Source organism: Acanthochromis polyacanthus, chromosome 4, assembly GCF_021347895.1.
Source record: "Acanthochromis polyacanthus isolate Apoly-LR-REF ecotype Palm Island chromosome 4, KAUST_Apoly_ChrSc, whole genome shotgun sequence".
NCBI lineage: Eukaryota > Metazoa > Chordata > Actinopteri > Pomacentridae > Acanthochromis > Acanthochromis polyacanthus.
The window spans coordinates 31397864-31423697 of NC_067116.1; the positions used below are offsets into that span (position 1 = coordinate 31397864).

The 25834-nt window shown below is 39.8% G+C and overlaps 2 protein-coding genes across 16 annotated transcripts in view; one reads left to right on the top strand and one right to left on the bottom strand.

Annotated features, from left to right (window-relative positions):
* Positions 1-25834, bottom strand: part of agxta (alanine--glyoxylate and serine--pyruvate aminotransferase a) — a 491885-nt gene that overhangs the window by 339863 nt on the left and 126188 nt on the right. The gene's annotated exons all lie outside the window — the stretch shown is intronic.
* Positions 1-25834, top strand: part of ptprfa (protein tyrosine phosphatase receptor type Fa) — a 396740-nt gene that overhangs the window by 315206 nt on the left and 55700 nt on the right. For all 15 annotated transcript variants that reach the window (XM_051947515.1, XM_022191302.2, XM_022191308.2 and 12 more), the window contains 3 exons: positions 1332-1413; positions 7425-7637; positions 20803-20966. In XM_051947515.1, coding sequence (XP_051803475.1) covers positions 1332-1413; positions 7425-7637; positions 20803-20966 — 459 coding nt within the window. The remainder of the gene's footprint in view (positions 1-1331; positions 1414-7424; positions 7638-20802; positions 20967-25834) is intronic.

The following is a 25834-nucleotide window of genomic DNA, read 5'->3' on the forward strand; positions in this document are numbered from 1 at the left end:
TCAACTGAACACCGCTGTTTGTTCTCTGGATGTTAGCCATAGACCCACCTCTTATCACCGCTGGGCGTCGTGTAGTGGTGTTTTTTCTGTCAACACATTTAGCAACACATTTAACACATTTAACATAACACTGTAAATGCACCTGGAAATAAGAAAAGAATCTTCAAAAGTGGCAGACCTACTGGAAACAGTGCATTGCTGCACAAAAATGTACTTTGAAGAGGATAGCAGCTAAATTTTAATGGGATATGATACCTTTTTCCTTCTTGATTGCATCTCAGAATTTTTCCTTCTGAAAGGATCCATTTTAGGGTATTAATGTTTTTACTTTTCATACTTTAATTATATTTTGTTAATAATTCTGTGCTCTTAACTGAGACAGATATTGAGGGCTTTACTTAAAGGTAATGGAAGCTTTTTATACTGCCACCTTTACAAGTCGAGAATCTGAGCAATTCCTCAAACCAGAATGCTTTTTGCTATTGAAAGAAGTGTTCGGCTACATTCTGTGCTTTGCCATTCTCTGCATACTTTCGATGTATAAAGACCTTAAAAAGCCTCAGCACTCAGTGGCCCAGTGAGGCTGAGGCAAGAGGAGATGTACAAAGACACACACAGTTTTTTTTTCTTCTAAAAATCAATAACTCAGACACAAGCTTGTCTGCAGGGGGCTACTTCAACAGCCATTACAAGCCTGGTTTATTTACTGCTTGTCATGTTTTAGCCACTTCATAGCCAGCCAATTATCTGCTGCAGGACTTGTCTTTTAGGTCAGACTGAGTAGTTTTAAGTGCAAACAGAACATTCAGTCCTGCAGCGTTACAGCTGATGATTACACAGACATATTAACAATAACCCCACTGCAACTCTGAGCCCTCTCTTGATACCAGAAAGCAATTTATGTAAGCATTATTTAAGAGTTAATCAGCAACAACAATCCCAATGCAAATGCTGCAATTCAACAGAAGTTTATTTCTTATTATTACCCGACTCGGTCAAGAGGACAGGCACTGCGAATTACGTAGAAGTAATTAATTGTGTTTCAAGTGTTTGTTTCTCTGAAGAAATTGCCCACAAGTAAGCAGTAATTAAGAGGAGTGGCGCTGACGGAGAAAAAGAAATAATGTCCAGGGAAGACCTTTTCATCAGGCCCAGAGCCGCAGTGATCGCATCTGAAATAGAAAGTTTAGAACACATATTGAGAAAAGTTCTTCATGATGTGTCATCCAAAATTGAAACAGCAACTAATGCGCAGTAAAATTTAGTGTTTTTTTTGCTGTGTGCATGGCTTGTGGATTTATAGTAAAGTTCTGTTTCTGTGTTTGATGCAGGTGGTACTACATAGTGGTTGTCCCGGTCACTACAGCTTCTCAGAGAAGATGGGAGAACCCTGAAGACATGGACATACATGAGGTGAGAGGACATGTACTTTAGTCTGATTTTGTTGTTTCAAATAACATTGAAGAGACCAAATAATGCTATTTTGTAGACTCACCTCTGTCAGGTCTGTGTCTCTCCATCTGTTCTGAGAGATCTGAGGTTACAACAACAGAAACATAGCCAACATAACCTCACTTTCGCTAACTGATCCAACTTTTCAGAAGGTGGCTCTTAATAAGACAGGAGCTAAAACCGGAGCACTTCAGACAGAGGATGAGCAAAGGTGCTGCAGCCATGTACAGTATAAGTAGGAGAATGTGTTGTTATTGGGTTTTTTTTTTACATTAAAGCTTGGAAAAATCTTCTAGTATACTCTAAAAAATGCAATTCCAAACCTGTGAAGGTGTGAAATTTGGGCTCTTTAATGGTGGGTCTGTTGTATTCAAGTGTCCCAGGAGACCATGACGGTGTGACACTGATCCTGGAAGATCCTGCCATCGTTCATATTATTTCCTCCTGTGCTTTTACTCCTGTGACATGTCAACATGTCTTCTGTTAAAAATGCTGCACAGAACCATTTGAGGTCAAAAACTTCTCCTGGGTGACAAAATCATGTGTGTGTACCTTTAATCTTCAGTGTCAGTCTCATTTCCAGTGGCTGCACTTGAAATAGGTCAGTATCTGGTATAAATGAGGATCATGTATTGTAATTTAAGGTTACCTTGGCAGCCTTTTCTCCACTGCCATGGTCTGATCCAGAAATGCTGTGATTATGAATCAGCCTCTCAGCCTCTTTGTGTAGATTACAGAAGAACACATTGTTCTTTGGCTGTTTACAGCACTGCAGGATATTATTCCACACTTTCTGCTTTAGCTTTGTTTAAACTAACTGGCCTCATGCTGTACTTTCACAACCAACAAAACTAAAAGACCGAAGCCCCTCTAGCAGCCTTGAGAGCAGAATCTCCATTACATACAGCAATATGAAAGGGTTGGTGGGACAAACAACATTTTAGTGTTTAAACTATTCTTACAGACTTGCTCTTAGGGGCACTACAGAAACTAATGCTTGATCGTAGGCTGATGACCAGAGGAGGACGTGAAAACATGAGGTTGGCTGGTTCCTCAACTGGAGAGCATTGAATGTGCTCATGGGCACAAACATCACTGGTAGAGCACAGTTTTTTCTGCATTAAAGATTTTTTGGTGCTACTATTAAAGAAAAATATCCAGTGGCACAATGACGAGAAATGAGAAAAAAAATTGAAAATATATTTTTTGACCAGTTTTGGTAATTGGGGTTTCATTTGCCCCGCCATATAGACTTTTTTACTTCACAGATAGTCCGAAATAACAGGAAAATTCATCCATTTATCGCTTATAAGATTAAAGGGAAGCATTGCTTTAACTGTACATAGACTGATTATACTTACTGCTGTGCGTAATGACCATTCTGAGCTAGAAAAAACCCTGTAGAGTGAATTATTAAACAATCACAGGGCTTCATTATCTGAGATTAGGAAAACTAATGGCAGTCTGCACATTTTTTGTGTGTGTGCTGGAAGTTGTTCATTTAGTCTTCCGATGGTGCTAAAGGAAAGTTTGGACAACAGACCTCCATCTAGCACACCAAACATGAAGTGCAATAATTTTACGGAAGTTCAAATGTTGCTGTGGGGATGCTTATGGTAGGAATAAAGGCCTAACAGGGGTCGCTGCGTTCAGACGAGATCATTAATATCCACCATGTGTTTCATGACAGTCAAGCTGGTTGATATGATACAAAGCAGTGGGGATGCCAAGAATGTGAATTTTCTTCATAAAATGTTCAGCGTTGTCCTTTGATATAAGCAGTGCTGCATCTCCCTGTAGGCAGATTGGGTGATGTGGGCTACCTCCCTTGCTTGACCACTTCTGTAAAAAGTAGAGTAAGTGTTGAGCTGAAAGGCGGTGAGAGGAATAGGTTTGGTGATTTTATTGAGAAAATTACTCAGAGGTGGATGCAGTGCAACAGTCACAAATCATCATTTTGGATTGTGCCTGTTTTGCAGGGGTGTGACTTTCAATGCTGAATCATCCTCGTTACTGATATGCAAAACAACAGCAAGAAATCCAGGGTGTCACCAAAATCCTCAAGTTTCACTTTAGGCTGCCAGTAGCTCTAAAAGCAGGCCTTTTTCACTTTTCCTGCAATTGTATATGATTACCTAATGTCAGTAAAAATCCATTAGCCTTAGTTTTAGTGTGTAATTTCAAAGTGTTTCTTCTCCTATGAGTGAACAGGCTGCTTTGGGTGTCATTTACATAAGCATCCTCTAATGAGCTGCTGCACTGGATTGTGTTCCCTGCAATCTTTACTGAGTGAGCTCGAAAGGAAGTGCGGCTGTTAGGAGTTTTACTGTGCCTGAAGATAGTACTGAAGTCAGGCTGATAAGGTTGTGCTGTGCACTAACTCTTATGAGTATAGTTTGTCATTAATTCCTCCCCTGATGCTTTATGGGAGTAACAAGGAAATGAATGTCCCATAAATGCATCTGTGGAAAACTAGCAAAACTAAAGTAGATAATGGCTTAATGGGGCTGCACAATGAAGTAGTGGTTAGCACTTTCGCCTTGCAGCAAGAAGATCCCCGGTTCAAATCCCGGGGTGGGCCTGGGATCTTTCTGCATGGAGTTTGCATGTTCTCCCTGTGCATGCGTGGGTTTTCTCCGGGTACTCCGGCTTCCTCCCACAGTCCAAAAATATGCTGAGGTTAATTGATTACTCTAAATTGCCCATAGGTGTGAATGTGAGTGTGATTGTTTGTCTGTATATGTAGCCCTGTGACAGACTGGCGACCTGTCCAGGGTGTCCCCTGCCTTCGTCCGAGTCAGCTGGGATAGGCTCCAGCACCCCCCATGACCCTAGAGAATGGATGGATGGATAATGGCTTAACTAAGTGGATAAAGACGTGAAGGTTGTTATCATATAGCATCAATCTTTCTTTGTTTTCTAGCACACAGAAATCTCTTCTGACTGACTGGATCTTTGGAAGTTTTGTGAAGTGGGATTTGGTAGACAGGAAAAGGGGAAAAGGCTCAGCTGCCTGTTGAATGAATGAATGAACACAAAGATGTGAATGAGATTAATTAATCCAGACATGTGGAATGCTTTCTACATGTCAGCATTGTTTCAGAAATGCAAACGACAATGCCATAAAACGCATATCAAGTGACAGCTGTGATTGTTTACACTGGGCATTCAGGTGCTGATGTAAACATGATACGGGGTTGGTTACTTAGGTGTTGAAAATACTACAGGGAAAGAACAGCAACAATGAAAAATAGGATACATAGAGACAACAAGTACGTCATATCTTCCAAAAGTCTCTGATTTAGGGGTCTTAAATGGCTGAGTGTGGACCCTACGAGCAATTGTGGCAGAGGTTGTATGTTTAAATTGAAAATGTGTTGTTATGGATGTAGTCAAAGACTACAGTCATATTGAACACAAGGAAACATTCCACTACCATGGATCCACTTTATTATCCTAAAAATCCAAATGCTGTTTACTGAGTCATTTGGTTGGGGTTTGATGCTGATGTCAGGGCGTACTGGAGTGATTTTGGCACCTTATTCAGGTCACAGCGTCTTTTATATATATATATTTTAAAAAAAGTTGGTGACTTTAAGTCTACCAACTTGCATACAATACATTATGTTTAGCATGCTGATGTCTGATGAATGATGTTGGGGTGAAATCCCAATACCTGTGTAAATTCCAATCATGTTTTCGTCCAATATTCCCTAACATTCTTGTTTCAGAATGTTCTTCCTTTGTTATCCAGTAACATAATCAGTAGCCCTGACGACATCGTCGAAAATGTCCACTCGATTTGGCAACTTTTGTCTGAGTTCATTTTTAACCACATCGGAACTTTACTGGAATGATAAATTTCCATAAAATGTTCTTTGGACAATATATTAAAACTTTAAAACATTATTCAAACTTGTAAATAATGTGTGGCAGTTTTGTGGGAACAATTCCTGCTCACTGGACTTAGGATCTTTGTTATGCAGTATGAAGAGCAGAACTAACCACAACCAACGTCCTATCTTTAGGTGAGTAGTTGTGTCTGAGGTTACTGCTATAAAAACAGAAATAGGATATTTGTGTCAGTGGAAGGACTACACGTGAATGCAGTCGAGGTGGCGATAGAAAGCATGTGGTTGAGAAAGATGTCTGTCACATACATGGGCACAAACACTTGAAAAGAATAAAAAGGGCTGAGCTTTTGCAATGAAACCATGACGGTCTATACTCCATCTAAATGTCACAGAGGGCCTTCAAAATCTATACGTCCAATCCTCTCTAATCATAAAGTGCCATCTTCGAACATCACCTTTCCTTGAACTATGATGGTGTTTTAAAAGTATAGTTTTATTAAATAAGATACATTGTAAACGGAAGTACTCAAAATATACTTGAAATAACAGTGTAAAAAAATCTCAGAAGAGGAGTGCATTTGAACTGATGAAAGTCCTATTTTGCTGTTGCATCAGTCACAAAGCATTAGTGAGGCTGAGTAGTGATGTATTTCCCATTAATGTGGCTCTAAGTAACATTCTAACTTTGCACTCTTGAACTTCGTTAAAGAGATTTGCAGGAATTTTGTTTAGTTGGAGGCAATTAGCTGGAGCTCCCTGCATCTTTCCAAAGTAACATGATTTTTACAGTCATCATTTTAAATATTTGATTTCCGTCTGACCAAAAGGAAACACAGACATTTGCTGCACAGAATGCACATTTTGGTAACTATTAGCTTTTACTGACCTTATGGAACGTTGAGTGTTTGGTCTTGGTCTTTTCTTCCAATTGATGTTGGGGAAGTGAAACACTATCTCCTGTGAATTTATCAAAGCTGCAGATTTATTAGTTGTACTATCTATCCATGGACACGTGGTGAATTGCCCAGTCTGCCATAAACAGGCCCCTGTCCTGGTGGCAGCAGTAAGAACACCACTAGTTTTGCAAAGTTACACTTTCTTTCTGGATGTCCTGTGCTCCTAATACCGTCGATCCCCCTAGTGAAAGTCGGCCTTACATATGGAAACAAACCAGCAGATGAATATGTCAATGATTAGGTCAGCCAGCATACGTCTCCAGATGGGGTTCCATAATGCAGTTAGCTGAAAGTCTGTTCCAGGCAGCTAATTTCTGTTTGATTTCAGCCAGACTGAAAACAAACGTTTAAAATGATTCATGTAAAAAATCATCTGTCTTTGAAAAGCTGTAGGGAGCTCATGCTGATTGGCCTGAATCTCCACAACAGAGCCAAAGAGGGCCAAGTTAGCATGATACTTAAAACCACAATCACCACACTGCCGGGAAATACAACAACTGGAATAAACCAGAATTCTCCTTAAAGCATATTCAAATTGCCAGAATGCCATATATTTATTGCCTGAATATATATTTAGAAAATTACAAATATACATAAATTCACTTGGACTGATCAAGGACATGTAATGCACAGAACTTTTTAGTCTAATTTCAAAATAAAGGTTTTAAATAATCTAGATAAAGTATTGTTTTCTTACAGCCTGTGTAGATATCTGACAGCTTGTTTTCAGACTTTGAGCTCCCAGATCTCAGCTATAAAGTGATCATTGTAACTTAACTTGGGTTACGCATCTTCTCAACATGGGATGAAGAACTGAAAATGGATCAGCTACAGGATCTGAATGTGACTGACAAGAGAAAAGAAAGATGTAATCATTTTTGTTATTATAGCATCATTTAGAACAGGCAGAGTTCACCAGTGTGCTGTACATATTATTAGTCATGCAACAACACAAATTTGTGCAAAAGCAATAAAGACAACAGAGTAAAAGCTTCTAAGATCAGGCATGAAAGAAGCGAAGTATTAAGTGTTTTCATGTAGGGAGGAAGCAGAAAACAAAACTCTCTGATGCAAAGATCAGTTTAGGTAGATCATGTTGTGTCATTATGCTCCATGGTATCAGTCTGTTCCAAAGTGTCGTGTCGTCTTGTCCCTCTGGCAGCTCCTGGAGGCCGATGCTGACAGCAGTCTCCAGAGGAAGAAGAGACAGAGCCAGGACTTTCTGCAGCCGTACATCGCTGCCAAGCTGGATGCTCTGCCTGAGATCTTCACTCTGGGTGATGAAAAGAAATACAATGGCTACTACAACAAACCGCTTCCTGGCCAGCAGCAGTATCGCTGCTTTGTGCTGGCTGACCTGGCAGACCACGAGTCTGTAAGTGACCTTTATCCATTTATAAGAATATGAGCATTAGCATTTTTGATATATTTTAAAGCTGCAAATAGACTCTATTGTGTCTAAATGTATGAAACTCACCATTTTAACCTGCTTCTGAGTGTACATCTAATGGGCTCTGTTCAGTATGAGAGAATGACGTTAATCTGTAGATAACTGAGCCCTCACTCTATCAGAAATACCTGCTTAGAGTTATAAAATCTTTCCTGATTTGTGCAGCGCCTGGCCATCTTTACAACAAAACCTGTTATCCACTTGTTAATACGATGCAGGGAACAGAAACAGTAACAAGGACAGTTGTATAATTCAGTAGCCTTGTAATGAATACAGTGTGTTGGAAACATACTTGTTTGTGAAACTTGAACAATGTGTACGGTTTTCAATTTCTCTGGTAAGGCCACAGTCTGTATTGTTGTAGTGCTGGATATGAAGGTAAGGTTGTTATTTCCTTTATGCTATAACCTTTGGGTTAATGGTACCTTGGAAGAACAAGGATCTGGTTGTCATACAAATGGATTCCCTGAGGGCCAGCCGTTCTGCACCAGTTGTTCTATGTCATATCCTCTTCTTACACTGAAGTAGGATGAAATATGGAATAACATTAGGCAGTTTCTAATCAAAAAAGTTAGTTGTGTTCCTTTAAAGCTTTGAGACATTAAGACATATTTGGATTGCAGATACATCGGTCGCTAAATAACACACAGAGCGTACATCACACAGTTTGCTGCCTTTAGTTTACGTTCACACAAAACTCCTTCATTGTTTGTTTTGCACCATGTACTTTGCACTGTCATTTCACATCCTTGCACATTACAAATGCCTATAAAGCGAAAACTGTACCGTGATGAAGACAGAAACTGTAAGAAGTCAGATGAACGAGACTCACCAGTCAATAATGTGATCTGGATTTTGACAGAACAGAAGTTGGCATTGAGTTGTTGCTCCCAGCTGTTTGTACAAGTCTTTCCTCTGAGTTTAAAATTTTTATTACATTAAAGTACAATTAGGAATTACCTCAGGGCTGTATCCTATAAAACCACACAGCCCCTTCACATTCTCTGAATCTCGCTGAAGGTTGGCAGTGACATTATTTTAATCGTGTGAAACTTGGATAAGTTAATTGACGACATCTATAAACAGGTAATTAATACTTGGAATAAATTCTTAATACACCCTACCAGCTCTATTGAATACACAGCCAGCAGTGAGCTGCTACCACGTGAGGCGGAAGCAAATTTGACTATTAGACCAGATTAAGCTGTTAGTTACCTTGTCTGCAGCAGTGCAGCGTCAAGAAAGGTTCACTGAGACCAAGGCTGTGCTTGACTCCTCTTGCCCTTTAATAAATCATAAAACTACAGCAGAGGACAGGGGAATGGCTGAGGCGACGTGGGCAGGTTTTTAATATGTGGATCTGTTGCTGTTTTGTCTGCGTTGTGGCCTTTTGCAATCGTCAGATGAATAGTTCTCATAAGACTGTGTGTAAACTTCATTTATGGGTCACACTGTCGTACGTACAGTTGCAGTGTGAGTTCCACACTAGCTCCAAAGGTCTTGTATTGCTGAATAAACAGAGCAGAGTTTGCTGGCATTGTTTTCCCTCCCCGGTGTTTTCTGTCTGTGGAATAAAGAGCAGTCCTTCAGGCAGCGCTGCACATGCCAAGCACGTTGCAGTGATCTAAATCATGTCCTTGAGTCACGCATGCATCTGCAGGTATGTCTCTGAGGCAGTGAGGCCATGATCCGTGCTGTCACTCACAGGCCTCTTGCTTCCACCGGCAGAGCATCTTCTGACTGCCTCTCTAATTTCAAGAGCTTTTGTTCTTTGGATCAGTCGCTTGCCATTGTGGCGTCTTCATTTAAATGTGTGAAGATCTGTGGAGGCGGGCTTGGTCTAGAATAGAAGATGTGACTTCTGGCCTCAGAGTGTCATGTACCCCATTCAGACTAACACAGTGATGCATGTTAAACCTGCATCAGAGGTCTATCTGTATGGGTGGACCAGTGTCAGCCTGCCTATGGCCAGACATTTAATCAGCAACGAAAACAAGAACAAAAGCAAAGATGGCGTGGTTATTTTCCGTTAGTTTGCTGTCTTTTCTTGGCACACCAGCTGCTGAAATGTTACCTTTTTTTTCAGTGTATGCTAATTAGGGCGACAAATCTGAAATGATTTGCTGACATATCCAAAAGGCAATTATTCTGAAGTGTCTGAAATGGAAAATTACATTTCCATTTGTCAAAATCCTTCAGTTGTAGATATCAGTAATTATTATTCTTGAAGAAATTTGCTGATATCTGTAATTAAATTAAAGATATCTATAAATCAGTTCTAACTTGTCAGAATGTTTTTATTTAAGCAGGGAAAGCTCTCTTTGAGATTAAGAATCTCAATCAACCCTGACCAAGACAGGCTGCAGGATAATTTAACAGGTTACATTAAACAATTTAGATAAGATCTACATTAAGATTAAGAAGAGAGCAGTGTGAAGATGTCATTTTTTTCAGTTTCTAGTTATGTTTATTGCCTTTACTTCCTGGCACCTTGTCAAGAAGCCATTTTACACTGCTGGAATTTGAGAGCTGTGGTAGTGAGACCCAAACCTTTGGCCATGTTCTGACCACTGGAACTGTCTCTATAGAACCTTTCATGACTGCTTTCTGGGGGGAAAACGTGCCTACTCCATCAAACGCCTTCAGACAACAATAAATACAAAAACATAGTGGCTAATGTAACAAACCTCCATTGTACTGTTCTCTGCATGCTTACAGAACTGAAGTTTTGTTCGGTAACTACTATTTGTCATTGTACTGAAACACTCAGTTAATGTCACATTCAAAGAAATAAGACGAGATAAATCTTCATTAACTCAGAATGAAATTATTTAAGCTGTCGGATGCTGAGCTCCAGAGGAAACAGGCTAAAAGGTCTAATTTGGAGGGCATTCCAGTGAACATTCGCTCCACAACATGCCTGCCCCAAGGTCCTGCAATGCAAAGTTCAAGCTAACTCAGTTAAACACACATCCAGATGTCATTCAAACACATTACACTGTAGTTACATGCAGCATTCATCGCTGTCTCTTTGCTCTGCCTTCCCTCATTACCGCTTTTGTCAGGAGTATGTAGCCTTGGGCAATACTCGTTTCATTGTGTTACAAACGGAGCTGCAGAGTCCAGATTCAATAAATGACAGTGCTGAATGTGAGTCAAGCCTGTATAAAAATAGAAACCTAATCACATTCATTGAAATTGAAGTAAGCTTAGCTTTTATTTCTGCTGCAAAGCTGCTGGCAGGGCAGAGGCAAGAAGAGAAGAAGGAAAAGAAAGAAGGGGGAGCTGGAGACTGAAGGAAAAGGGCACTGTGGCTTTCTGTGGCCCTCACTGCTGGTAAACAAGCCGGGACGTGTGAAATTGGATAAAAGGAAAAGGCCATATAAACAGTGTGATCACTTAGAGCAGAGGGGCGGGGATTGGAGAGGGTAGGCGAGCAGCTTCCTCTGAACGCAGAGCCCTGTGGGAGTGTCAGAGAGGTGAGGAGAAGTGGCGAGAGAGAAGAGCTTAAACGAGGTTATAAGATTGGGGGTGTGGGGGCACCTGAGAAAAAAAGCGCAGATGTGGAGGAGAAGGCAAGAAATGCTGCAATCACTGGCGAGAGAGCAGCGGTACAGATGCTGGAATGTGTTTGTGATGTAGGAGGAAGAGCTGAACTTTGAGGCGAAAAGACAGAAGGATGGCAGTGCAAAGAGGACTGGGGATTGTAGGAAAACACACTGAGCCGACTGGATAGCATCCAGCTTGTCGCAGATAGATGAGCTGTGAGCAGACGGCTCCGGCTGAGGTAGAAATATTCTGGAAAAATAACACAGCTGTCAAAAAACATTACAGTCACATATAGTTTCTGCTTATATTATCAGTCACTTCTTCTTTTGCGAGGATTATGGACTGTGGAAACAAAAGCAAAGTGTTCCTCCTCCCACTGATATTAAACACTCTTTTCTTCTTCACACACCTCCTCTCTGCAGCACGTAGATGTAGCAGCAGCACATTTTTCACCCCTGAAGGATTACTATCTATGGGGTAGTGCCGCTGAGATTGATCACTTCAAAACTTCCCCCCTGAGATTATCTAAATATCCCTTAGAATATGCTTCTGCTGCATCTGAAAGCCATGAAAACTGTCTTTTTTCAAAAAAAAAGTTTTCTAAGCTGTAGGCAGTACTTTGCTAAAAGTGCCAAAAGTACTACAGAGAGATGAGAGCTGAAAGAGCTGACGAGACAGATGAGCTGAGCATGTTATCAAGCACCACACCTTTCAGCTGTTAAGGTTTCTCCTACAGACAATGCGCAGCAGAGTTAGAAAAGTTGGTTACACACAGTCTTCTTGAAGATGTTTCTTAGAAGTGAGGAAACTACATGGCAGCATGTAAACGTGGGAAAGAATCACTGTAATGAAAGGAGTGACTATTTTTACCTAATTATCTCAGTAGAGCTGTGCAGTAAAAAGAAAACTCAGTAATTATCACAAAAGTGAAATTTGATCAAATTCGTGTTAAATGTATTCTGCGAAATCCATACTGGTGCTTAAAAAGAATTGAATTAGAATCTAAATGAAAAAGAATCCTTTTATAAATAATTTTCTCTAATATTTTTGGAAAAACAAGGCAAAATAGATATGGGTCTATAATTATTAAATCAATGTGGATCACCTGATTTAAATAGAGGAATAACTTTGGCAACTTTTAAATCCTCTGGTACAACACCGGTTTTCAAAGACAGGGAAAAGATGTGAACAAGAGGCTGCAATACTATGTCTTTGGTTTGGATCAGCCCGCATTTGCACAATCACTCAAATGGATGGCATGTGTAGGGAAAAAGAAAGAAAGAAAGCATGAGTCGTCGGAGAAATAAAAATGAGCGACTGTGGTGAGAGGGTTTCTCCAACAAAAAAAACATCCATCCATTCAATTTCTTTCACTAAACAGCAGGTTAAGCAAGGCATTCCAGCAATATTTTCCATTTTCTCCTGAGGGATCCAAAGCCAGATGAGAAACAAGGTATGATCAAAAAATTCTGAAAAATTCCTGTATAAACATCATACATTTGGTGATCGTCCCCTTTAAGCTAGTCTCCTTGTGCAGCAATACAGCATCACAGTGATATTCTCCGTGTTCAGTATTTAAACTTCTTGATAGCACTGCGTGCATATGCGCCTGTAGCTTGCAGAGAAGGTACAAAGAAAACAGGGATCCACTCATCAAAATGGTTCCCAAGTGCCACTTAAGGGACTCTGCTAAAATATTAGTTTACTGACAAACACCCTCCGCTTGTTGATTCAAAAACATTTCATCAACCGCACCACTTAATCAATTTAGAGCACTCTTCCGGTGGACTTCAAGCTTAATTTTTATCACTACAACTCCAGCAGCTGCAAGAGTGAAATGAATCAGCTGCAGGTGGAGTCAGAAACAAAAACAAAATTATGTATTTTTTTTAATCAACAGAATTCACTCCCCAGATATCTGTCCTGACAAGTAATTTAGGCTCATTCATCATCAGACCTTGCTTTATTTACACCTGTACCTCAGAGATGAGTGCAGTTTATAAAGATGGTCTAGAAATGAGAGCCGTTTAAATGAATAGCTGCACTGTTATCATAAAATTGACTCTCCATTCCAGGAGAAATAAAATTGAAATCACAATTTGAAACTCGACCGACTGGTAGATTTCTTTTTGCTGCACCACAATGCTCGAGATATTTATTTGTTGGAGGAAACAGTACAGAACAGATTTTTCCAAAAAGACTGTAACAACACCAAACTACAAACACAAAGGAAGATGCCATTTGGTGCTTCTTGGATAGGACGAGCTGGTGCATCAGACGAAGCAGCAGAAACTGTTCGGCTGTGGGAGGGTAAGCCTGGAGCACACCTGCTGCCAACTGCTGCACACTCACTCTTGTGATCTGGGTGATTATTACTCGCACCAGCTACCATGCATAATGGAAAACAATGGATAAGAATTTTGACATCAGTCTGGTGAACATGTCACCCACTAAGCTTTCTGATGGGATGATTATGTGCACATCGATATCATTGTTGTACTCATATCAGTTCAGTCATAATAAATGGAGGTCTATGTAATATGGCCATTAAAAGCAGCCATTTATTAGCACATGTATGGGCTCAAATTAGGCTCAACAGGATTTTGAGCTTTTAAAGTGGTTAGAAATCAATCTTTGAAACCCTGTAAAATATATCAGCATGAGCAAGTACAGTTTGTGCAAAAATATTTGTATTTGTTCAAAAAAAACATGCTTGTGTGGGAAAATAAGTGCTTTCTGAGCATCTATGTAGAGATACAAAGCAGAAAACTGCATGTAAAATTCAGTCCTCAAGCTCTCATGTTCTGTGCGACACTAAAGTTACAGCAGCGAACAGTTCACCAATATTCTAAAATTACTGGTCAGGGATGCTGCCTGTGTCAGTCTAACATCAAAGAAAATTTCTCTGGTGTGACTTGCTGCGTATAATGTAAATTAATATAATACCTCCGAAATCAACATCTTCTCTATTTGTTATGGGGTTTTTTGCGTGCAGCAGTAGGTGTCAATGTCAATAAATACCATTATTTTTGACAGAATCATCAAATATGAGCAAACCCTTCTCGTCACAGAAGAACCTGTGAATATCACTTAAAAAGCTCAAAATGTTGTAAATCCTAATTTGAGGCTATAAATGTTTATTACATGTAACTACAAAGCAGATGCACGTAAATCCTTCTCCAGTTGTTGATTTAACCTCTGAAATGTGTCTACGTATCAAAATTACTACAGATAACTTTTTTTACCGTGAAAATACTGCCTTCTGCTCTTAATTTTGTTTAGCTGCAAGTCTACAGTTTGCCTTTATGACGACGCATAGATCTAGTATTGCCGCCTTTTTCTCCACCCACATGCTACAGCTCAAGCACACCAGCTCACTTCTGTCTCTGCTCAAACACTGTAGAGCTACTCTACACTGCACATTGGCAAAGTTGGATTGTTGGTAGTAATTCACTCATACATTTTTGTACCACAAACCAAATCTGAAGAAGCACAGTGATACAGAAAGCCCCACATTGCAATTTGACCTCAGGAGTTTCTTAGAGTGATTACTAAAGCAATTTTATATTACATACAGGCCTTCCTTTCTCATTTCTCCTGTTTGTCAGGTGTAACATTTTGTGTTCAGGATGCTTTAGAGTTTCAAACCAGTCAGACATACAGTTTGTGATTGTGGGATTCCTTGCCTTCACACTGTGTAATGGGGTCATGTAGCACCACAGCAACCAAAGAACCTGTAACTGTTATCGTCACAGTCTTCCTGTTTTATTTATTCAGCTAGCTGTTATTTCCTTTTTGTGTAACTTCAAGAGCTTTGCCCTGACTCTGTAATCAACCAAGAAGATTATTAGAGCATTTGAACTTCGTTATTTTATACTGAAATGAGCAGAACAGACTGAGAGCAGAACAGTTTGCACCTGCACATATTCATATGATTTCTGAAAATAGAGCTGTATGAACTGGTGATCCCGGCACAAGAACTACGGAGGAATATAATGCAGACAAGTTGACCTGTTTTAGATTATTTGCCTCACAGTTCCAACAAATTGCAGCCATTACAGAGCCTGCAGTGACTGCTTCTTTGACATGGTGCCAATCAGCTCGGAGTCAGCTCTGAGTAAACATTCAGAAAACATTAAATAAATTAGACCTGGTAGTCTCCATAACGTTGGGCCAGTTCAAAGTTGTGAAAACAGTACACAGGTAGTGTAATAATGGAGAATTTGGTTGGCTGAGAGCAACCCACCAATCAGCCAGTCAACCGGCAGACTACAGCTCTGCTTTGCACAGTGCATCCCATGTGTAGATAGATATGAAAAATAAAGCGATTCTAAATCAGGTTTCCTATAAGTAGAAAATACAGTTTCAGCTAGAAGACATAATTATAATGCTAATGGATTTCCATGGCAGATTAAGGAAGATACAGTTACCTTAAAATATATTTTTTAAGTTTAGTATTTGGAAGGATTGTCTAGAAAGTAAACATATCCACCCATCCATATATTTTAGATTTATGGTACATGTGTTATGGGGTTTGATGTGTTTGGGAGAGTCCAAGACCATGAAGTGTCAAAATGCATTTGTTTTATTTCCAGCCTTCCACAACATGACAGATGTGCTAAGTTCATGTATAATTCATCTGTAGCTCTCTGCTCTAATATCACAACCTTGACAAAGAATCTTAAAGTGGAAATGTGTGTGTGAAAAATGGATTGAAGTTAATGCAGCAATTAGGAATCAAAGCTGGACATGAGCTGATGTGAAGTGTTTTAACAAGCCCCATACCTGAGTTGGGTTTTCACCCAGAGGAACTGCAGCCTTGTCCAGCCAGAGCCCTGTCAGGCTCACAGGAATATTTATAGTCTCATTCACCAACACAGTCCGACTTGCTGCACTTGTCTCAGAACATAAAGTGACAAGCAGCACAGTTACTTAAAGTGAATTACGCCTTGCAAATTGATCCATGTAACTTCTATTTAATGTTAATTATATTGCCAATATCCGACCGCGTTTAGCTCTGCACTGCAGCTGACTAATCACGATTCATGGACAGGAACTAATAGTGTTTTCTTTGAAAGTTAATGATACAGTGACATTTTTCATAATTACTTATGAGATTTTCGTACAAAAAGGAGTAACTCTGAAGGTATTTCAGGACAACAGATGTGGTGCTTCTGATAGCTAGTTTACTTGAGTGATGTCACATTGCTAACAGAAGTTCTGTATTACAGACTCTTTACTTCTAAAGTTGTTGGATTTTACAGGCAGTGGGGATCTTACGTCTAATGTTGTTGACTTGCAGGACGTCAGGTTCAGTTCTGACCATTCTTTCAGAGGGGCCAGGATCTTCTTTAGTGGCATTGGCAGGTAGTGACAGCAAAAAATCTTTACTAATTCCTGCAGGTAATGACATTTCTGGACCTGTTACACAAACCTGAAAGCACAGTTGTTATTGTGAAAAGTCGTAGTAGTGAGAGTGAATCCTTGGAGGGTGTAGACTGAAGCATGTGAGTGGTTGATGTGAGGATCCAGAGGTGCATAGTGCTTGTCTTTGGTGACTCTGACTGTGGCATATGGCTGTGCAGGTCGCTGACTGACTTTGTGGAGACTGAGGAGGTTGTACGTGATGCCTGAAACTGCGGGTTGTAGGATGGAGCTGGGTTGTGGTGACTGGAACTTCAGATTTCAGGAAATTCACGTTAGACCTAGAGCAAAAGCACTGGAAAGCAAAGTTAAAACAGTTCTGCTAACGATAGTAACACAGGAGCAGAAAAAGCAATTTGGAAAGAGGTGTCGTGACAAATTGTGGTATAAATGTTGCAGCTGAATGATCTCAGATGTGCCAGCTGATTGCCCACATAGGCATAGACACACAATATACAGATACACAGAAAAGACAAGACTAGAGAGAAAGCAGTGTCAACATAAGTAACAGAGAAAAGAATAAAGGCACTATGATATTTATGCTATTCTTGCAGGAGTTAAATTCCATTGGCATAATCCTTTATTTTACTATTCTAAACAGATACAGGTTTATAATTGAGTAAAAAATAAGTTTAGTAACATCTTCATGTATTAAGATGTTGTTTTCACGTTTTCATTTACAAACTAGTTTGTTTTTGACTTTTTCAACACATCCAAGCAGCAGCAGAGTGACAGCTGATGGTACGTGGCAGCAGTGTTTTTGGATGTGAAGGGTTGCACACGCTTCCCAGAATAGGAGGCTTGATGGGGATATGGCTGGACAGATGATTGACAGGTGTTCTTCTTTACTTAAACAGGAAACCAATGCAGGCTACACCCTCCTACAACAAACACTGACTCCACCTGATTGGACATATGCTTCACTCGTGGGCTTTCTGCTCCTGGATTTCAAATCCGATTAACGTGGCAGCTAATTTGGAAACTTTCTCTTATATTAAAAAAACACAGACTGCTGAAATATGTTTCCTTGAACATCTGAGGTGAGAAAAAAGCTGTGCACCTGCTGAATCCGTCTTCATTTTTTATTTCAATTTAATAGTTTTTCAACAGTTTCCAGCCCTAGTTTTCATAAAGTAGCCAAGACCTCAGCTTTTTGAAAATGAATGTCCCCGGAAATGCAATATGGGGCTACCAGATTGTGTTGTATGGCCGCTTACATAAACAATTCATGGCAAATGACAGATCTTGTGGACTTTGACACCCATTCACCACATCTCATAACAAAAAATTTGGTTGTTTGAATCCAACCACCAACTTCTGGTGCTTTCCATCTCTAGGTCAGTTTATATTTTTCCTGTCACATCTACTCTGTCCCAATAATAACAGCATAAAATTCACCCAAAAAAACTAGAAAAATAAGAGCATAATTCTGAAAATACCTTCAAATTTACTCATGTCAATGTCTGACCATGAGCTGCCACAGCATACTGGCCAAACTGTCTGACTCACTGGACGTGGACTGCATATATAAGTTCACCACTGACGGCACATTTCACACAGATTTCTCCAGCCGTCCACTATCTTCATGTTACTGTTTTCAAAATCCCCTTCACTACAGGGAACAACTTCCAGGGTAGCTATTAACCAGACTGAAAATTTCAAATTTTACAGAGGATTTGAATCGTGCAGTGAGACAGTCTTGCCAATTTTATTCGGTGAATTAGCCATTTTAATGATAGTTTTCTTCTCCCTGCATGCAAATGTTCCACTAAAAAGGGAACACTGCTGCTGCATAGTTCGTTTGGCTCCATCCAATACTATCGTGATTGGTTTGAAGAAATGCAAAAACAAGCCAGAGCGTTTTTTTTCTTCAATAGTAGAATGATAATGAGGTGCAGCCAAATTATTCTGTGCTGTAAAATTAGTGGTAAGTAGGAGGTAATTGCTCTAATCAGTCACAGTACAAAAAAGTGGCAGGTGAAGTAAATAACACTGGTCATCTCCTGCACTGTTGCTGCTGGGACACCTTGTTGCAGACTGAACACACCCCAACGTCGCTAACGGTTCTCCCTGATGACAGCGTGTCCCCCCCCCCCCTCCCCCCTCCCCTCCAGCAGGACAGAGCAGACTGCCACGCCTCAAATACTGCTCAGCATGGCTTGAAGAATACAACAGACAATTCAAGGTGTTGACTGAGCCTTCAAATTCCTCAGATCTCAATCTGATCGAGCTTCTGTGGAATATCCCACATGTTGGCACAGTAGCATCTTGCCGCCTCCCAGAACCCACCAAGAACTCAAAGGGTCTTGGGGCCAGATACCACACAGCGTCTTTGGAGGTCCAGGCCTTGATGGGTCAGACCTGCTTTGGCAGCGCAAAGAGGACTTACACAAAGTTCTGGAAGTGGTTTTCATGTTGTGGCTGATCTGTGTGCATAAATGGAAAATATGCCAGTGCTTGAATCTCTACATGTCTCTCAACGGGTCATAATTGTTTACCGCTCAGCCCCATGCTCTCTGAGACTTTCTGCCTGCAGCAGTGTGATCTTGTCCTGTGTGGTTTGGAGAGACTGTTTGTGTTCTTGTCATCTAATGATGGCAGGGAAACAGGCCAGGCCGACCTGAGGTCTCCACTGTTGTCCAGAAGGCGTTGTGAAGTTGTTGCCATTATTGGATTTGTCCTCAAAGGATGTCACTGATGCGTATCCTCCACTGTGCCCCTCTCTCCTCCCTGGCCTCCATGGGGACTCCCACATCCAGCACAGCCAACACAGCAGCTTGCCTCTGTCTTTCTCACCATTGATTCACTGTCCTCCTCTGCTCCCACCCTCTTCCGCTCCTCCTGCTGCTTTCTAAGTACTGTCACAGTTAACCAGCTGCATTCACCTGAAGCAACCTGTCAGCACACTGTGTGCACACAGGACTTAAAGCTCCTCTTTACTCCCATATGGAACCTTGCCTGACTGAACACAAGCCCACCGGAGCCCAGATTTACCCTTTGGATCACCTGTCAAGAATTCTTAAAAAAAGTATATGGCTGCCGAATGCATTTCACCGGAAATAATCAGATAAATACATAGTTACATGAAACAGGAAAGCAATTAGCTTATCATTTGATGAGCATAATGAGCACAGAGTTCAGGTGATGTACTTCTCTGTTGTAAGATTAGCAAAAAAAAAAAGGTATTTTATCCGTTTTTACCTCAGTGGAATATAACTGTCAAACTCTTCTTACTGAACTCAGTTTTTATTCCAAAATTCCGTGGTTTGAATGTAACTTTTCCTCTCTGGTGTTCTTTATAGTTGGTCATTATTTCACCCTTTTCTCCACTGCACAGCAGCTTGTCATTGACAAGTTGGATTCACTCATGTCGCCAAAAAACACGTGCGTTGTCAATGTGCTGTGAGGAAAATGGTGAACATCAGTTTGTTAGAACTTAAAAATACAGTAAATTTTACAAGTCAGTAAATTTGAGTGGAAGAAAAAGCTCCACAGGGAACGCTGAGTTTCTCTTTATGGGCTCTTGAAAAAATAAAAACTGTATTTCATGTTTTTTTAAAGGAAATGTCTTCTTAACTGGACAGATACTTACAACCATACTGCCATATTGTGTGACTGAACTGTTGTCAGGTGAGAGGAATCAAATCACCACCAGCAGGACTTCTGTTGGTTGTTGTTGTTGTGTTATAGCAATGTGGTGTAAATAGGGTTAGAATCTAGTCTCAACCCCTCAGCTGTCTGTCCAGGATACCAAAAGACCTCTGTCACATTGGTAACACAGCAATCAATGGCCTTCTGCCATGGTAGAAACCCAGGAACACTGATCGGGACAGCAGCCTACATCAGTTATTATCCATGTCAAGATTTTGTCTGTGTGTGTGACTTAATGATAACTGTCTAGTTTTCAGGTTCTCTGCCATCTCTTGATAATTGATAATTCTCTCTGGGCAGATTGTAAGATCATTGCATTTCAGTGATTAGTACTGATTGTTTGACGTGGGAGGTCACAAAAACACAACCTCTTGTTGTAAATTAGAGTTATATTTACTTTAATACAGCAACCTGATCTCCTGTTGTTGGGTGAGCTGACTCTGTGTCCTCCTCTGATCGCTTGCAGCAGAGGACATTTGCAGCCAGTCCGTTCTCCGAGCCCCTCATGGTGAAGCTCAGCGGGGTGATCCGACAGCCTCAGGAGGACCCGGAGATGCTGTGGGTGATGGGTCCAGTGCTGGCTGTCATTCTCATCATCATCATAGTCATTGCTATTTTACTCTTCAAGAGGTGAGTCCGACACACAAAACAGCACACATTGTCATGAGAGACTCCTTCTATTTTTGGAGTAAAGCTACCAGTAGGAGAATTGGATCAGGCTCAGCTGAAATGTGCAATCTACATTTCGTTTGCAGTTCCCCGTAACCTCACAACTGTGCTATTTGCATAGCTGTCGATACAGCTGAGACCCATCCCTGGGAAGCTGAGGCGATCTGATCAATGCAAACCTTTTCAAGACACAATCACAACAGCAAATGCAATCAACACCTCTGTCAAACCATCAACTAGCAAGCAAGCAAACACTTACAAAATTGAGGTAGCTCACCTATGAAACATGATATTGATCTACAGATCAATAGCACCCCAATTAAAACAGTCTTGTTACATCGACAAAGGTCCAGACAATCCAATCCATTACATATTAAGTCAGAAACAAATAAGTACATCCATAAATATCCTTGGGGCTTCTGTTGCATCATTTCAAATTGCCCACACAATCTCCATCATAACTCCAGTTCATTTGTAAACATTTCTGGTCTCTGTATTTCAGAATGGCCCCTGTAGTCTCCTCATTTGACCCAGTCAGCTGCTCCATGCCATGGCCACCAAGGCTGAACAAATAATTGATCTTAAATTGAAATTGACGTTTAAAACAATACAGTTTGTATGTACTCCAAATATTTAAGAGCAACTTTCAATTAACTTTGTGTATACTGTACCTTGACTTGGTATTTTAAGATAATTTAACGGGAAATGCAAGGAGTTAATCCTTAAAGCTCCAGGCTTTTTTCAGGGTGATTTCACTACCGTTGCATTTAAGCTCTTATCTTGGTAATTACAGAACAGTCTGTACTATTACTTACCACTACTCCCATCATCTTGATCACATTGATATTTTATATATTAATCTTTATATCAAGGAAAAAAATGTCTTTCATTGTGAAATTGTCATGTTTTTACATGCATAACACCTTAAAATGCTTAGTTGACAAAGCTTTTCATAACTGTGGAGGGGAGATAGTGGAATACAGTAGGGTTTATAAATTAAAATAAAATATTTGTTTATTGCACAAGATAAATAAATGTCATAATTTTATTTGTTGAAGTTTCAACATACAGTAGTCTGCTTACAGAGGTGGCAACCAGGCATACATATTTCCATGTTATGTAGCATATATATAAACACATCTAGGTATTAACATATCAGTGCAATTATACAATAGCTTTGATTAAATCTGATAGAAATTCTAAATAGTTTTTTTCTCATCGACACTTTTCTACAAAGAAAAGCAACTATTATTTCAAATGTCAAGTCATGCAGTATATTTTGATATTAAATGACCAAACTGAACACTTTGAGAACAGTTCAATCAAGATGAATATAAACCTCAGTTTGGACATGAGGTGTTTCTGTAGGCTCTAAGGCTTAAACAGATACAAATGACGTATCTGTGCACCACACCTCTGCAACCGTATTTCTGGCATTCGATAAGAGATTAATATCAACCCTGTATATCAAAAATATTTATATCTAGTCCACATTCTGGAAAGCTATCAGCTGTAAAATATTTGTACTCTACTACTATCTGAAAGAGAGTATACAAATAATCCCTTCTGTGTCATCTGTTACACAAAGAGTTTCAATGAACCTTGAAGGCAGTGTATGTTCATTGTGTTCCTCCTCATATCGTCCAGCTCAGCGACCATTTTAGCACAGTCCAGAGAGAGACCTGGAGCACAACAGATGATAAGAACATTTTACAAGCACCAAGAAATAGTGAGAGTGGAGGTCTTTCTCAATTAGAGATAGACATTTGTCGTGGTGTAGCCGGCCTGAGGGCAGAGGTCCTCCGTGGCATATGGGAGGGAGGCGCTGGGAGTCGCCTCGCAGCCCTGCACTTCAAGGCAAACAGTTGGCTTGTGCTTCCTGTACTTGGGTCAAACATCTGGAGCTACTGGCTGGGCTGAAGAGAGCCTCCATATGGCTGCTGCTTTGCTCAAAAGGCAACACTTGTTCTGTCTTTTTCTCATCCCTCCTTTGCTCCAGTTCTCTCTCAGTGGGTCTGCATGTTTTCTGGAATAATTGGAATTATTGTTGGGTTGTAATTATTTCAAAGGAAGTTTGAGTGTGCCCATGCTACTACTGGCATTATTCCATTACCATGGAAATAAGCTTTTAGACCTTGAAACTTCTGTGAGTTGGGTAATCCATCACAGGGAATATACAGTTATGTTTTTTTTAAATCAAAGTTCATACCAAAGTCTGTTTCCATATGCTGCATGAACGCTGACACAAGACCAAACTTTGTTGAGGGAAAAACAAACCCAGAGGGCACAATAAGTAAGAGCTGATGTGATGGAAAGAAAAAAAACTCCTTCGCTGTATTAAGATCTGGTAATATATGAAGCTTTGCGACAAAGCATTTTGGAGCGGTTATTAAACGGAGAGTTATTAAAAGGCTTCATTAGTCGATGACAATTATTAATCTTCCAATAAAGGAATATTTTTGTCAAAACTTTTACAAATTCAGAGATATGTGTTGCTTTTTTTTGTCAAAATAGAACTGTCAAGATATTCATAAACTTTACTGCACTGATTTCCCAACACAGTAATCAGCTCTCCAATCCAAAGAAGAAAACTTTTTGCAGCTTTATTTAGAAAATGTAATTTATTCAATAGAAGGAAGTGACCAGGATGGACCCACAGTGTGTCCTGTCAAGTATTTTTGCATTTCTGCTGTTCTCTCTGATTACAACGGTACATAATTTTCAGAGACTGGTGGAAGAGAGTTGTTTTCACAGAGTTTACCAAACAGGAGTGAAACATGGGGCAGACACAGAAAGAATATATTCTGTATTCCAACCAGGAAGAAACAATCAGATTTGGCTAGTCTGGTCCAACTGAGGTGGTTACATGAGTGCTGTGATTGTTCTGTTATTCTGATTGTTATTAGAATGTTAAAGTTAATGTAAACACAAGTAATAATGGACAAAAACATCTGCAGTTTCTTTTTGTGTAAAAATAATCATTGAAAACCAATGTGAGTCGTGGACAGTCCGAGTTAGACAAATGAGTCTGTGTTTATTTGGCACAAAAGGCCAATGCAGCTAACAGTTCATATATTAGCTCCAGAACTCGCTGTGTGCAATGTCCATGTGTAATAAGCATAAATACAGAGAGTGATTTTGTCTGAGGGATTTAAGAACAAAGATGCACCATGGGCAAAGAAGATAGTTCTTAAAAGACCATAATTTTGCACAATACCCATTTGAGTTGTCTAACTCAGACCACTAAAGCCTCACATTAACTTACGCTGGATTTCAAAATGCATTTTCACAGAATAAGGACAGAGGATTTTGTTCTGTCGCAGTGGTGTTTTGGCTAGAATGAGATTCCTTCATACTCAGTATGGGCAAGAGGAACATTTTAACACATCATAATATAGCATACTTGTCAAATGTTTGGACACACCTGTATAGTAAAGGTTTTTTCTTTAGTTTATAATTTTCTCTAAAACTGAAGATGCCAGTGTAAAATAACACGTGAATTTGGGACTTTTTCTGAACATTACAAAACACTTCTAAAGCCTTGGCATAATTTTGTGGAATTTTTCCAGCTGTAGAATTGTGATATGGTGAATTAAAAGCATATAATCTGGTGCAGCCCAATAGCTCAGTGGAGAGGTTGTTTACCACATGGGCATAAATGCCCAAAACAGTGAGCACTCAGCTCAAATCCCAGTTTCCCAGACTATTTGCGGCATGTCACTTCCTTGCTCGTTCTTTCCATATTGCCTATCTTTGTCCCTGCTAAATTGAAATTTAAAAAAGGTCCCTAAAAGTGGCATAATCTGTCAGTAAACAATAGTTGTAAAACTTTAAATTACTTGCATTCAAAAAGTGTCCCGACTGCCTTGGCAAAACTGTAGTTTACTGACATTGAACCTCTCTAGTGGCTTTAAAAAGTTTTAATGACTTCAACATGAGCATACTGAAACAAACTGTTGGTGTAAGACGCTGAAACTATCTTGTTTTCAACTCAGCATAAACTTTTCTGTGCCTAACCAAGACGACTGTTCCTCTCTATGGTTTCTGGGTCTCTGGGGAAAGTATAATTACGCTGCTATGTGTAAGGTGCTGTGTGTTTTAAAGGTAATGGGTACCTGAAGAGCAACTACATCCGCTTTTGTGAGTTAGTAAAGCAGATGTCTTTTTCAGATATGGCGCACTTTAATCAGTACAACATAATATCAAGAGAGAATCAGCTGTCAGTATTCTTCTCTGAACTCTCTAGACTCTAATATTACAGCATAGAAATAGACAGCTATGTTGATCAAAACATATGATGACAATTAATGGGCCTCCAGTTGGGTGTTTGCAGCAGCTCAAAGACAGACAAAACTGCACAATTAAACTCTAATTGAATATAAAGAGGAAAACCTAATAGAATATCAAAAACAACTAGATGAACAACACATTTAATTAAATTAAAAACAAATAAATGAATGAATGTGCTGCAAAGTGGCATAATAAATGGAAAAAGTAGCTAAATTATATAAAGCTTACTTCTTCATGCCAATTCAGTTTAACATTTCTAAGTTCTCTCTACTTCTAGCCGTGGTTGTGCTGTTGCCATAGAGATGCATGATTTCATACTGCTGTGAAAAATTAGCAATAGTGAAAGTAAGCATCCTTGGGATGCCTCGGTTTTGCCCAGCAGCACATTTGACAAACTGCCTTACAGCTGGACTAACTACACATTGAAAGCTAGAAATGCATATATAAGATTTTGTCTTTACTGTGAGAAGTGCCTTGAGAAGACATACTGTATGTTGTGAATTGGCACTATAAAATAAAATTGAATTCAATATGGGGCT